The sequence below is a fragment of the Echinops telfairi genome, unplaced genomic scaffold (genome assembly GCF_000313985.2).
Source record: "Echinops telfairi isolate 266 unplaced genomic scaffold, ASM31398v2 ScPeMD7_5;HRSCAF=22, whole genome shotgun sequence".
Taxonomy (NCBI): Eukaryota; Metazoa; Chordata; class Mammalia; order Afrosoricida; family Tenrecidae; genus Echinops; species Echinops telfairi.
Genome location: NW_022103901.1, coordinates 17036417 through 17051598, shown reverse-complemented (window position 1 = coordinate 17051598; position 15182 = coordinate 17036417). Strand labels below are relative to the sequence as shown.

The following is a 15182-nucleotide window of genomic DNA, read 5'->3' as shown; positions in this document are numbered from 1 at the left end:
CAACGAGGGAAGGGGTAGAAGCCAGGCTGGTGGGCTTGCAGGGGGCTGAGCCTGAGCAAGGGGACATGGTGTGGTCCTTTGGACTCTTCAGCCTGCAGGGAGTCACTGGAAAGTCACGCAGGTGAGTGATGAGGCCCTATGTATAGATGATTGCAGGGAGACCAGGCAGGCCAGAATGGAGACACAGTCACCTACGAGGTCAGTGGTTCTCCAGGTGAGGGATACCACTTCAGGGGAGTGCCGGAACAACCCAGGGGTGGGGGCTGCAAAAGCACATACTTACACTTTACCCTGGGCTAGTTTTTTTTAATTGCCAGGGGCCTCTGAGTAATTTTGTTTTCTGAAAAGGGGGTGATAGGTACAAGTGTGGGTGCTCACATTCTGAAGGCACCCATTAAGACAGTGGTTCTCAACTATCCTAATGCCGTGAGCCTTTAATACAGTTCCTCATGTTATGGTGACCCCCTCCCCACAACCATAAAATTATTTTCATTGCTACATCTTCACTGTAATTTTGCTACTGTTATGAATCAGGCAACCCCTGTGAAAGGGTCGTTCAACCTCCAAAGGGGTCGCAACCCACAGGTTGAGAGCCGCTGCATTAAGAGATGATGGGCCTGGAGAGGGACTGGGAGGGTGGAGGAGAGTATGGTATGGATGCAGGATCTATTTTTGAAGGCAGAATCCAATAGAACCCTTGGACAGTCATGGCTCGTGGGCCAGGAGCAATTCACTTCCTACTGCTGTAAGTCTTTTTACCCTGGAGGCACAGTAGTTAAAATGTGCTCAATTGCCATCAGAAAGGTCGGCAGTTCAAGCCCACCAGCTGCTCCGAAGGAAGAACGATGTGGCTGTTTGCCTCCAGAAAGGTTGCAGCCTTGGCAGCTCCAAGGGGCAGCTCTTCTCTGCCCTGCAGTGTTGGAATCGACTCCACAGCTGGGTTTGGGTTTTGTTTGTTTGTCTGTTTTGAGTCTTAACCCTGATCGTGAACTTAAAGGGATTGGGGGCTATTAGGATCCCCAAGCAGGTAATGAGTGGCTGGCCATGGACCCAGAGCCAACCCTCTTGGCTCTGCACAGCACTGTCCTTGGGTTCCCATCTAATTGGGAGGCCAGCCAGAGTGCGCATAGCTAAGCAATGCTAAACTGAGCAAACGCACGAATCGGTGTGCAAGTTATAAATAACTATTTCTAGCTGCCAGCTGTTGTTTGGATTTGGGAAAGCAAAGAGGATCTTAGCGTGACTTGTTTTTCTCAGGTAATTTGGCAGCGAACTAGGCCCCGGAAATTCGATTTACACAGAAAATGCAAAGAAAGAATGACAGGGATATTGTTTCATGCTTCCAGAAGGCAGAGTGTAACCCGAGGGTCCAGAGCCAAGCTGGAGGCACAGAGGGGCCTGGTGTTCCCCAGGCCTGTTCTTTGTCTGGTGGATTTCTGTTCTCCTGATGGAATTTCTTTAAAGAGACCCCCAGGAGGGGTCCCTGGCACTGCGCTGGAGAAACAAGGAGAGAAGCCGGAGAGCATGTAGCCCTCTTGTCTAGTTACCAGGTTGGAAACTACAGACTAGCTTTATAGGGGCCTGCACAGCGCTTCCAATGTTTTGTTTTCTTTTGTTAAATTTCTTGACAGCATTTAAAAACAAAAACAAAAATGAGAAGCCTGCTCTTAAAACTGGCCTCGCAGCTTCTCTCGGAACATCACTCTGTGAACAAGGCCTGCATTCCTGCCTGGTCCCCACAAGACCACGTGACTCTGCCAGGGCCTCCCTTAGCCAACTTGTGTGCATGTCAGCCCCCAGGTAAAAGTCAGTCAAGATTCCAGAGGGAAGTGGGGAGAGGGCTGCGGCTGGACTTGGAAGGGCAGGTAGGCAGCCTGAGAGCAGAAGACAGTTGGGGATCCTAATAGCCTCCAATCCCTTTAAGTTCATGATCAGCGCCCCAGCACCCAGCGGGCAGTCAGACGGACAGGTTTCTAAGTTCACTTCTTCCTTTTCCTGCTCTGTGACCCTGGGCACATCTCTTCGGTGCTCTGCCACTTGGTGGCCTGCGCCAGGAAACCCTGAGCGCTCCCCCTAAAGGAAGTGCCCGGTGGTGGGCTGCACTCAGGAGGCCCAAGTGGAATCCCATCTAAGTGAAACCTCGACTTCCCCACGACCTTGTGGGCAGGCCCCAATGATCCGTTCTGCTCCCATTTCCACTCTCAGCTTGTCTGCCTGCAAATAAATGAGCAGGTCCCCGGTAGCCTCTTGGCTGAGCTGGGAGACACAGCGGCCGTTGTTTCAATGTCCAGAAACCATCTTCAGCCCTCACTTCATTCTTCTCCGCCCTCGCACGTTATGGACCAAGCCCTTCAGAAAAGGCCCTTTGTCCTCGGAAAAGACAGTGTTCTGTCCCCGGCCAGCTTCGCGGTCCTGAGGCTTGTGAGGGTTCTGACAGACCACCCCCTTGTGGGCCTTGGGGGTGGGGGGAAGGGTTAGGGTGGGATGGGGGGGAACCTACAGCATTTCTCATGTCAAAGAAGTTGAACCAGCCTTCTGGATACTTAATCACTTCCGTTTAATGTAGTTGTTGTTTTAAAGTGGGAAATAAACCCAGCTCTTTCAAAAAGAAAACCGGTAAGAAAGAAAAAGTTAAAAGAGTCTCTCTCCTGCTTGTGCCCTCCCCTCACGGCCATCGAGTCCATGCCAAGTTCTGCCCAGTAGGGCAGGATAGGACTGCCCCTGGGGTTGGGGGTGGGAGGCTGTTCTGAGACCATCACTCTTTACGGGAGTGGGAAGCTCTGTCTTCATTACTTCACCGGGAGCTGCTGGTGGTTTCAAACTCCTGATGTGACAGACCGCAGTCCCACGAGTAACCACTACTTCACCAGGCTCCTTGCTCCTCCTGGTTTTTCTTGCATCAGCTGGTCCTGTACCATCCCCACAATGGTTATGTTTTCCTCTTGTTTTGTTTTTTTTTTGCTGACCTTCTTTCTACTTTACCACGCATGATAGTCTTTTCCAGTGACCAGTCCCTCACCATAACATGTCCGAAGTATGTGAGTCAAAGACGCACCATCCTTGCCTCTGAAGAGTATTCTGGCAGGTTCCTCTTCCAAGAAAGCTATGGTGGTTCTTCCAGCAGTCCACGGTGCTTTCAATAGACTTGGCCAACACGACAATCAAATGCAAATGTATTTTCTGCTCTCTGATTTTTCCCCATGTAATCTATGGCCTTCTCACAGGCTCTGTAAGGAACTTGCTGCTGCTTTCCCCCAGCTTAATACTCTTCTATCCCCTGCATGGAGCCCCCTTGTTCCGGCAGCCAGTCCCCCACTGAAGGACTTGATTTCCAAATGCACTGGGTACACATTGTGATACGGCCAACACCTTAGGTGTCTGTTGGTTTCCTGTTTGTGGAGGTGCTGCTTCGCAGGACATTCCTAGAGGTGATGGTGTGAGGCTGCTTTTGAGGATGTCGTTTGCGCTTCTCCCAGCCGGGCTCTCAAGTGCCCGCGGCCCAGGCTCTGCCAGCAGTGTATTGTCAACGCTCTGGCTTTTGGCCAATCTGATAAGTGCTAGAAAATGGTATCTCGGGAGGCTGTTTATCATTTGTCCATGGGCACAGAAAAGAAGAGCAGTCTGAGCCCTCACAGTTAGACCGCAGGAGAGATAACTAAACGGAAGACGCATCGCCCTGCTGGGGAAAACTAACTTGCCGCCATCAAGTCGATTCCAACTCAGCGACCCTATAGGACAGGGTCCTGTAGGTTTCTAAGACTGGAACTCTTTAGGGGAATAGAAAGCCTCATCTTTCTCCCTCAGAGCGGCTGGTGGTTTCAAACTTAGGACCTGTGGTCAGCAGCCCAACATGTAACCACTATACCCACCAGCAGGGCCCCTCACTGAGCAGAAACAAGTTGATGGTTGGAGACTCCTCTGTGATGGGCAGGCCCTGCCTGAACCACTTTGCCTATAGCAGTGGTTCAACCTCCCTCATGCCGTGACCCTTGAATACGGTTCCTCTTGTTGTGGTGACTCCCCCCCAACCATACAATTGTTTTCGTTGCTACTTCATTACTGTCATTTTGCTACTGTTACGAATTGGGTGACCCCTGTGAAAGGGTCATTCGACCCCCAAAAGGGTTGAGACCCACAGGTTGAGAACCACTGGCCTACAGGGTTTTCCTGGAGTCACCTTTACTTTTCAGCGTCCAGTGCTTCTTTGCCATGGCTGAGCATTGCATCCACATGGACGACAGGAAGGACCGTTTGCTGCCCAGCCTGCCTCACCACTGGATATTTTGTGCCCTTGGCCATATTCCAGATCTGCTCATGGATCCACCTGGCAATGTAGGCATGCCATTTTCTCTGACTGTTGGGGAATAATTTTCTTCTCATGCCGACATATGCATTGCTCTTAAATGAAAGTACATATTACAACACTGGGTCACTGAAAGAGTTCGTTAAATCAAACTCCCTTCCCAGCACATTCTGGCTTTCTTGAGCTGGTCTCTTGACCACCTGAGGGCCCTGTAGGGATTCCAGCTTCCAAGTCAAGCTTCAGACAAAACTGCCTGGATTCAAATCAAGGTTTCTCCTTTCGCCAGGGGTGTTCTAGAGGACAGGCTCCCTGACTTTTTGAAGCTTAGTATAAGTGGAGGACAGTACCTTATTCCATAGGGTAGCTGTGAGGAGTAGCCAAGTGGATGCTTGTCAAATCCTTTGCTGGGAGCCTGGCACAGAGTACACTGTACCAAAGATGGTGACAGTGATAATGGTACTGATGATGGTGATGGTTATGGTGAAAATACAGTGTTTGACCCTGAAAAAACAACCCAATTGCGCAGCCTCAGTTTACTTGTTTCTTGGTTATTCTTTAGCATGTTCCTGCGGAGAGAATAATAATGTCTATCTAAAACAAGAGTTAGCGAGCTACAGCCCAGGCTCTGGCCCACTGTCTGTTTTTGTAAATAAAGTTTTATTGGATCGCAACCAGGCCTGTTTGCATATTGCCAATTGTCTGCTTTTGTGCTGCAAGGGAGAGATGAGAAGTTGCACTATCTTATGGTCTTAGGACCTGATCTGCAAATTAAAAAAGAAAAACAAAAAACACCTGGCTCTTTATAGAAAAAGTATGTGTCGTTGCCTCTACCCTCCTCCCTGCCCAAATCAAAATGCAGGGCTTTGTAAATGTAAACTGTTTCCACTCATGACCCCTTTTCACCAGAGAATCAAGTTTGCAACCTGGGCAAGCACTGCCAGGAACCACTAAGATTCACTTCACGTTTGCTTTTGAATTAGCTTTTAGTCATTGCGCTTTCAGAAACCTTTTACTGTTGCCCAGTTTTTCTCGGCCCCCACATTCAGTCACATGACTTGACCTGGGGTCATGCCTTGCAGTTTAAGAAGCTTTGATCTATAGGACTGGCATTTGTGGATGTATTTGATGCCCGGGCCCCAGAGCTGGTGCAGTGCAGGTGCCTGCTAGGGTAGAGTTGCATTTACCATCCAAGCAAGCATTTAACTTTCATGAACTCACTGCCTGATTCCTGCCACCACCACCCCCTCCACCCACCCTAAGGCAAAAAATAAAGGAAGTAATTGCAATATGAATAGCTTAATCAGAAATACCATGAAATTACATTTTACATAGGCATGCGCGCACACACACAAACACACACGTGACAGATATCCATGCATATTACTCTGCAGCAGTGGCTGTAAAACTTGTGTCCTATAGATGGTCTAAGGCTCCTTTTCAAGGGTAATTTTGACTCTGATTTTCTCCTGCCTGATGACTTCAGAAAGTAGCATTCAAGGCAGATGTGACCCCTCTAAATGGTGGTGATGAATAGCATTATCTGCACGGAGAGCAAAGTAAAACCGAAATGTCAGAATTGTCTCCCCACTGAAAGTAAATCCTCCGTGCAGGGACACCCCTCTGAAATCCGAAGTGGGAGAGCCTGTTATACTGACACCAATTCAAGGCCTGTACTTCTTTTGTTCTTTTCCCCAGGCACACATCTGCTCTGCCAAGGGAAGTACACAGGTGTCATTTACGTGCGGCTTTATTTATTGCCTCGCAGCCTAAACAGGCAGGTCACCTTGCAAAATGAAGAGGAACACCCCCATAATTTTGCAGGCTGCATATATTGATATTAATGTCACCTTCTCCCACCTCCCTCCCCGAGTTGTTGTGAGAAATAAATGAGACATAGGTGGGAAGTCACAAGTGCAGTCGATAGGCAAGTGTAACTTGGTTAAGACCCCGCCTTCTGTCCTCCGAGAGAAGGGAGGGTCTGTCCTCCGAGAGAAAGGAGGGACTGTCTCCGCTTCAAGCCACCTGGAAAGAGGCCCAGTAGGGTGAGGTCTTGGGCTGCTGGGGCGTTCAGATAACACATGCACGTCATTAGAGCCAATTATCTTAGTGGGAAAATAAGCAAATTATTTTCTCTTTAATGAATAAAGAGGCATTCAATTAATTCCACAAGAGAAGTTTGCTTTCAAATTCCAGGAGTTAAGCTCTGTTTTTTCTATTAATATTTTGTTTTTATGATCCACTCTCATTTTTGTTTACTGCCCTGTATTGTTGTAACTTAAGTTGTAGAGCTGAAAGCAGAATGAGGTGATTCAGCTCAGCTGAAAAATGTTTATCTGAAAAAGAGGAGATTATGGTCCAGAGAAACCCTGTGATTACAGGCCCCATAATGGGTTGGCCATCCACTGGCCTGGGTCCCTGGACACGTGTCTGGCTGAGGACGGGCCTCAGCGAGCGAGCCAGGGGGTTGTCCTGCTTGCCCCTGGACTGGTTCCTACCCTGGTCCCTACTTTACCCTGCTGGCATCTGACATTCCTCAGCATGGCTTCTGCTGCCAGGGTCTGTCAGGAAACCGGACCTCTGACCAGCTCTGCCCCTTTCCAGCTCCAGGCCACCTGGTTGTTTAGAGCCCATTGGGAAACCCTCTGGCTGCTAGCTCGGGCAGGTGGGAGGTCTTTATCTGCCCCACTTGAGCCACTCCTGCAGCACATCCTCATCAGGCAGTTTTGAGCAGAGGAGCCAATCAGCCCTGATCCCCAAGTACTGGGCTCCTCCTCAGCCCCGCATCCTCAGTGCTTTTTCTTTGTCTTAAGGCCCGGGAAGGAGGGAGCGAGAACATAGGTGCACACACAGGAATGACGTGAGTGGTGTCTCTGGCACACAACCCAACCACCACCACAGGGGATGCACAGGCCGTTTGTCCGCCCTCTGTGTCAAGATCAGGCCCTTCTTTCTCGGCCTCCTGGCCTCCTTTGTTAGTGTATCCCCAGGCAGCTGGCCACTCCCTGCTTTGGAGCTCACACACAAAGAAGGCCCTGCTCTGCCCCTCCTCCTCTGCCTCACAGAACCAGGGCAGGCTGGCCTGCAAATGGTTGCCTTTTCTGGACACCCTTTTCTGTGTTGACCCCCAAAGGTGGACATTGCTAGATGTCCATCCTTGGACCCTCACTCACCCCCATTGCTCACTCTCTTGGAAAGACCATCTTCCTCTGACTGGACCTTATCATCAGCTGTGTCCCACCCACGGCAGTGACCACATCCAAGGACAAACGCTACCTCTTCCTTCTTTGACTCCCCTGGGGTGTCACTAAGCCTTGTCGCTCCTGCCCTCTCGAGTACTCTCCATGGGTGGGGCATATGGTGGTGGCAGTGGCTCCGTCTCACCAGTGGCCACCTGAGCGTGACGATGGACAAGTGAGAAGTCACGCTGACAGCTCGCAGTGGCGCTCCCATCTTCCACATGAAAGCCCAGGCAACCCATTAATTTTCCATCAGAGAATCTTTTTATAATGGCCATGTCCATAAAAGTTGTGAGAACTGCATGTGGAATAGCATATTTAAACACGGATGATGCCCATCTATTGAATTTATGCACACCTTCAAACGTTAGTGCTCCAGTTTTCCCGAGAAAAGCAACAATTCGCTCTGAAATTGCCCATTCTGTGTAATGCTGGCCATTACCACTAATTCACGTCTGCACCCTCACTCTGTGGTGAGTCTGGGGTGTGGCGGGCCCCCTGGGCTGCACTCGTCTAAGGTCATGTGATGCACACGGTGGAGGGTGGTTTTTGGTGGTCCTGTCATTTCAAACAGTTTAATGAAAAGGTAAGTTGACTGAGAAAACTGCCTTCTGCGGCTCTTGCAGATTGCAGATAATGTTCCAAATTAAAGGGCGGCGTTCTCTTCATTATGGACCCACAATGCGAGTGTGTGAATTGGCTCTGGTCTGCATCCAAAGTGTGCCATCTCCCCGTTAGAATAATAGGCTGCATTTCCTTAAAATTATGATTGGCCCCATCGATTCAGTTTGCAAATAAGAAGCTGAAGCAGTGATGAACTAGCTTTTCTCAAACAGCCTTAACCTGTTTCTACGTTTGAATCACTGCAGGTCAGGCTCTGCGAAAGGCTGAGAGAAGCCGCTCCTGTTCACGGGAGAAAAAGGAGGTAAGTGGGTCCCCGCCGAGGGCTGGTGGAGGGCAGCTTTCTTAGAAAGGATCCACGGGTACCGGCCCGTAAAGAACGAGATGCCTCACTCATCTCTCTCTGGGTTCCCACAAAGGACACGGACCATCATGGGCAACTCTTTCTCAACCCAGTGTCTCTTGTTGTGGCTCTCCTACCAAGGGTCTCTGTTAGCTGCGGCTGTGTAACAACTCACCCCACATTTTAGTGGCTCCAGACCACAGTCATGACTGTGGGTTAGCAGCTTCGGCCGGGTTAGCCCAGGAAGACCTGCTGATTTAGGGGCAGGATCACCTGACCTCAGCCGGGGCTTGCTCAAGCACCTGCAGCCAACCTCAGCGTCGTTGGGGACTGAGTGCCACCTAGGATGCTTTTGGGCTTTGCACCACAGGCTCACTCCTCCTCCAGCAAGCCCACTGGGCTTCTTCCTGCAGCGGCTCAGGGTTTCCAGAGCCCAAGAAGCAGGCCTAGAAATCCAGGTTCAAGAGCTGCCACCGTGTCACTCCCGCCACTCTTTTTGGTCAACCCAGATTCTAGGAATGGTGGTAAGAAGTCTCACCCCGACAGGAAGAGCCGCAAAATACCGAGGCCCACTTGTCTGCCTGCCACACTGAGCCCCTCCTGCTCTGTGCTAGGCCCCAGGCCAGAGGCTGGGGCTCAGAGCTGGGAGAGCCATGATCTCACGCCATTTACAGTGTGGTCAAAAGGGACAACGCAGTGTGAGATGTGACAGTAGAGAGGGATTAAGAAAGGGGGTTTTAGCACACAAAAGGGATCTCATCGCTGTGTTAGGCCTCTCAAGAGTGCGTGGGTGGAAAGGTAATGGGTGGGCTGCCTCTCAAAAGCTGCAGAGCACTCCCCAGGCCAAGTCAGCAGCATAATCAAGGTTAAGGGGAAGGAACCATTAAGGCAGGGGGGTGGGGAAAGGTAGGCAGAACCCTTGAGTTGAGAGAGACAGAGCAGACAGCAGGGCTGCTTGATCAGGCCTGAGACTCAAGGCTGTTTACACGTGGGTCTGATGTAGTGGCAAATGGGTGCAGGTGTGTTTGACCAATCCCGAAAGAAATTCACCACCTACCTAAGAAGACTCTTGATTGTCAAGGGACATCATTCCAAGAATGAAAGACAATTTGCCAGGCCTTACTGGGCCTGGGGGCTCAAACCTGGCCAGGCTTGGTCTCCCTCTGCCCTCAGCGCAGTCCAATGGCGACCACCACATCCTAGCTTAGAGCCTTTCCCTTCAGCTGCCCCAGCAGAGAAAGAGCTTGGCTTGTGCAGCAGCTTGGCAAACATGCAGAGACGCTGGCTAGACTCTGACGCATTGCTGGAGCGGAGGGAGGGTTTGATTATGCTGATCTGCCACACCTGGGGTCAGGCTCGCCAGGGCCGCTCCTCCAGAGCCACACGACTGAGCTCAGTGAGCCAGGGACACATGACAAAGGTAAGGTGACCAGACGTCCCGCTTTTGGCGGGACAGTCCCAATTTTTAACAATTTTGTCTGCGTCCTGTGGCGTTTTTAAAAAGTCCCAGTTTTGGGAAAGAATGCATGACAAGCTAGGGTATATGGTTTTCGGCTTCCATGTGGCTATTTCACCAGGAGATGAGTTTTATCAATGGTGTCCCGCTTTACCAATGTTAAAATCTGGTCACCTTAGACAAAGGGCCTTTGGCTTGTGGAAGCAGCCCTGGCCACCTTCCAGCCAGACCATGGACTAGGGGCAGGCTTCACGAGGTAGCCTGGGGTTGGGCTGCGAAGGACCTTGTGTGCTTGCCTGTGACTTTCGTATGCCCTTCTCAGCTGTGGCCAAGAAAGCCAGTGCAGGTGTTCTGCTTTATTTCATCAACTTACCTGGGAGGTAGCTGAGGGACTCTGATCAACCCAAACCAAACTCCCTGCCATCGAGTCGATGCCGACTCCTAGTGACCCCCACAGGACAGGGTAGAGCTGCCCTGCGAGTTCGAAGCGGTGACTCTTTAGGTCGTCGAAAGACTCCTCTGTCTTGCTCCCGTGGAGCGACTGGTGGTTGCCAACCGCTCTCGTTGCTGTGAGCAGCCCAACTCTTAACCCCTTCACCAGGGCTCCCCTCGGATCAGGGGCCACCCAGCTGGGCAGGCTAGCAGTGAGCCGGGGAGGACTTGTTTCGTGGCGGCAGGAACGAACAGGTACGCTCATCCTCTCTCTGCAAGGTTCTTCCCCAGCCCTGCAGTCAGGGGTGCCGAGGCCCGCAGGCTTCTGGCTCCCTCGGTGATGCAGCCCGGGGAGCTGGCCTGGCCTCTGACCCCCTCGTTTCCGACGTGGAGAAACTAGCTGGGAAATGAGGCAGGAAGACGGTGGGTAGCTCGTGGAGATAGCTCCCTCTCTCGCTCCCCACCTCTCTCCTTGGCAACAGGACTCCCCTAATTGCTGCTTTCTCAGCTGCTCCCAGCATGCCCGGTGCCGAGAGCGTTTCAGATTGCTCTCCTTCTGGACAGTGCTTGAAGTGAGAGAACAAGGGGTGAGGCGGTCTCTCACAATAGCCAGGTGGACCCCTGAGATATGTCAGATGGCTTCAGGCCCTCTGAAAAATAGCACTGGCTAAAATGCAACAAGACGAGAACAAATGAAAACTCAAATAATAAGCTGCCAGGACCCTCATCCCTCTGTGCACCAGCACGCCCTTTCCACCTCTGGTCCCTGAAGTCTGGACTGACCAGGGGTGGGCGTCTCACACTGGGTGGGCAGTGTGTGCCATGCCAGTCACTGTGAGGGTCTGTCTCCTGCCCAGTGCAGGCTAGGACAAGCAGCCGGGATATGCGCTGTGTTTCTGCCATGGCCAGGCTGGGTGGCCGAGTTGCCCTCTGGGAATGAGCCTGCTGCTTGTGGGGGTGGGGATGGGGGTCCTCATGGTCATGGATCGTGGTCCTGGCCTAACGCCTCAGGGAGCCCTCAAAGCTGCACTCCCCCAGCTGGCCAGTCTCAGACCAGGGCTGGGTTTTTCCCAATCCACACCCTATTACAATTTTTAAAAATGAATAGTTCACCTTTAAATATTGGGCAGTTTCACCTAAAACTATGGATTTCTGGCATCTTTGGGAAAAGGGAGGATGACAAACCGGAGTCCTTATTCCTGCTTGGCAGCAACAGCAGTGGGTGCTGTTGAGTGTGGCTGCCCACCCTCCCCCGCGGGGCACTTCCAGGGTGCCATTCCCACATAAGGACATTGGGTCAGCAGGTCATGGTCTGCTGCACATTGCAACTGCCTGGAGCTTCAGGATAGCCCACATTTCAAGTCTCTTTCCAAACCAGTTTGGACTTTTTCCACCTCCCCGCGGTGAGTCCCGGGTACAGCCACAGATGGGCCCCAGGCCTGTGACCTTCACACACAGCCGCAGGGTCTGGTCGGGATTATATTTGCTGCTTCACTGCTGGAGAAACTGAGGCACAGAGAAGGTTGAGGACCTGCTCAAGGTCAGAGGCTAGCAAGAGGCAGAACCATGCTTCACGGGCTTCACACGGAAGACCCCAAGAAGCTTTGCTATGCATTGTCCAGGGCCGGCCTGCCCCCGTCGGGGCAGTGTGTGCGGAGGACTGGAGACCCCAGAGGGAGAGAAGACGTCTGGAGGGGCAGTCGCTTCTGAGAAACCCGTTTCCCGTGGTTGGCTTGAAATCAGGAGATGGTTTTAGCTCAGCTGCTTACCAGTATTCTCTGCTTGGTCCTCACCAGTATTCATGGCTCCTGCCTGTGGAGATTATAGTGTTTATGGCCCTTGGTCATGAATTATTAATGCTTTTGAAATTCTGATCATTGGTTTACTCAAAAATCATTAGGAAGTCAATTTATCACGGGTGTTAGGAGGCCCGAAAAAGCCATAGAGGAGGAAGGCATCTTTAGAGGCATCATCAGACCTCCCAGTGTTCCCGCCGGCACCCACAGCACCTTGGGCTCCTGAGCATAGTTCTGGGCTCCCGTGCTCTTACTGACCAGGTGGGAATATTGTTAAGCATCTGCACTAAAAGCATCTCCTGGCTTCTCATTTGAGAATCCTCACGTTGGAGAGCTGGGGTATGGATTAAAGGTGGCAGCCTATGAAAGTACCTAGCACATGCCTTGGCCTAGAGAAAGCATTCCATACATGTTTGGTGTTATGTTAGCTGTTAATCATTCTTTGTCTAGAATTCTGCAAACAGGCTGTCACTCCCTTCTGTAGGCAGAAGGTGATGAGGGGTCTGCACTTCTTAATGAAGGGTCACCCTGCCTGCAGCTGGACTAGAAGCTGCCTCCTGCCTTCCAGTGCCCTCGCTGTGTGTCCCAGCGTGTGTCTCAGGCAGGCTGGCTCCGGGCCCTTCCCCCGCACCACCTGGAGAGCCTCCTGTGACAATGGGCACAGCTGATTGGAGATTTCTTTCACAGCTGATTGGAGAGTTCTGGAAAATGCTTTTGACAGCACACTTATCTGCTAAGCCCACTTGGTAAAAGTGACAAATGTTAAGTGACAAAAGTCATTTAACTCAACCACTTAGAAAATGTTACACCTTCCTTTCATGTGCACGAGCACTCGCACATTCATGCTTCCTGATAGTAAGCTGGCCTTTCGGGACAAGGACTGGAGACTTCCTTTAGCTTGACAAAGCAGAGGGGGAGCTGCAAGGACTCCGGGGCAACACAGCAAAGGAGTGAGTCCGGGATCCAGGCTGCAATCTTTGTTCCTTCTTGGTCTCACAGAGCGCACACGGCGTCCCCCTCTGGGTCCCCGCACCGCTGCTTGTCTTGATGCTCCTCTCTGTCAGCTGGACTTCTCTGGAATGCTAGCTGAGAGGCCCAGAGAGTCTGCTGGACCTTCCTAATCAATGCCCCGGGGATTCGGGGCACACAGCCAGGCCCCAGCTCCCCTCCTGAGAGGCAACCACCGACATCGACTTTTAATGTAACCTTCCAGAAAGAATGCCGCTGTGGGTATGCAGCTCTGTGGAGGTTATGCCCCGTCTCTCCTGGCCTACCCCAGGCCTGTTTTTAAATGCAGTGGTAGCATGAGGTACACCTTGTTTTGTTTCCCGAGGGCTGCACCCGCCGAACCCCCACCCGCAACAGGCTTCACATGTGTCTTGGAGATCCTATCCCGGCGGGCTGTGCGCCCTGAGCCACTCCTCCTGTTTATGTCCACCTGGCCCTCCCTCTGTTGTAAGCAGGGACACAAAGGAGTCTTTTTAAAAATGCATTTAGCTTTTGTTACTGAGACTTAGACACAGCAGAGTAACAGCAGCCCAACAGTTTCTGGTGTACAGTTTCTTCACATTGATGGCGCCCTCCATGCTGCGGCACCACCATTCTCCTCTTCAGATGCATTCCACCTGCGCAAACGTCAGCCCGTTGACCCCAACGTTGACCTCAGAGGTTCCTGTCTAATGCTCTGAGTGGCTGACTTCACTGGATAGGTCTTGGAGAGCTCACTGACATTCTTGACATGTTAAGCTAAACCAGTGGTTCTCAGCCTTCCTAATACCTCGATCCCTTAATACAGTTCCTCATGTTGTGGTGACCCCCAACCATAAAATTGTTTTTGTTGCTACTTCATCACTATAGTTTTGCTACTGTTATGAATTGGGCGAACCCTGTGAAAGGGCGGTTCGACCCCCAAGGGGGTCGCAACCCACAGGTTGAGAACCGCTGAGCTAAGCTATTGTTGGGTTTAAAGCAGACTTCAGAGATTTCTCAAATTTAAAATGATCTCATGGCAGTTGTTTCAGGGGCTCCTCCAGCCTCTCTGGATCCAGAAAGTCTGGGATCCTAGGGAAGTTTGACATTCTCTTCTGCCTTTCTCCCATTTGAACGAGGACTCTTGTCTGGGGGTCTCGGATGAAAATATCCAGTGACGGCAGCCGGACCCCGCCCAGTTCTTGTGGCCTCTTGGCAAAGGGGGCAGTTGTTCATGGAGGCAATTAAGGAAACAGTTTTTATTCAGCACCTTTGGGGCCAAATGTGTTTCATTTGCTAGAATGTAGAAAGTAGTATCATCCCAGTAGAACCTGGGTCAGTGCATTGTCACCAAATGCACTTAATGTAATGATAGCAAAGTATGCATATTCATGCAAAGTATGCATATTCATGGTAAGTGGAACTAAAAAACTGTAAAGTTCACGGGAGTTCAGATCAGCTTTATGGTTGCATATAAAGGATTGTGGACCTGTCCATAAGTATATGATTAGTTCCCAATTGATGACTATTTAGCGTATTAAGAGTCTTTTGCTACTCTATGTACTTTAATGACAAGCCTGTGACAGATGGGTATAGCTGGAGGTTAGATTCTTAAAAGTAGAATTAATGGGGAAGTGGCCATTTCCGGTTTGATAGGCCAGTTTTCTGAGAAGGGCAGCACACTTTGATCAAGGCCATCTCATAAAATGCTGGCCGGGGGCCAAGTGGGGCTGCCCCAGGTGGAGGTACCTGCTCCAGAACCTGGCAGTAGCCGCCTCTAGTCTCCTCTGCCACTTTTCTCATGTGCGTATCCCGGCAAGAGTGGTGGAGTTTGTTTCTCGGAAGGGCTGGGGGGTATATTTAGTACCTCGATTTCTGACAGCCATCTCTACTGGGTCCTCAGCTCATGGGCCAATCGGAGGTCAGCGGGACTGTACATTTCAGACATCACTAGTGTACACATAAGGAGACTGCTTCCCCTGCCTCATTGAAGTTCATGCAACTGTAGCCTTCCAAGTTGTTCTTG

The 15182-nt window shown here is 51.2% G+C and overlaps 1 protein-coding gene across 1 annotated transcript in view; it reads left to right on the top strand.

Moving 5' to 3' along the window:
* The first annotated feature begins 8220 nt into the window (after positions 1-8220).
* KATNIP (katanin interacting protein) overlaps positions 8221-15182 on the top strand; it is a 183927-nt gene continuing 176965 nt past the window's right edge. The window contains exons 1-2 of the mRNA XM_045284933.1: positions 8221-8226; positions 8409-8464. Coding sequence (XP_045140868.1) covers positions 8221-8226; positions 8409-8464 — 62 coding nt within the window. The remainder of the gene's footprint in view (positions 8227-8408; positions 8465-15182) is intronic.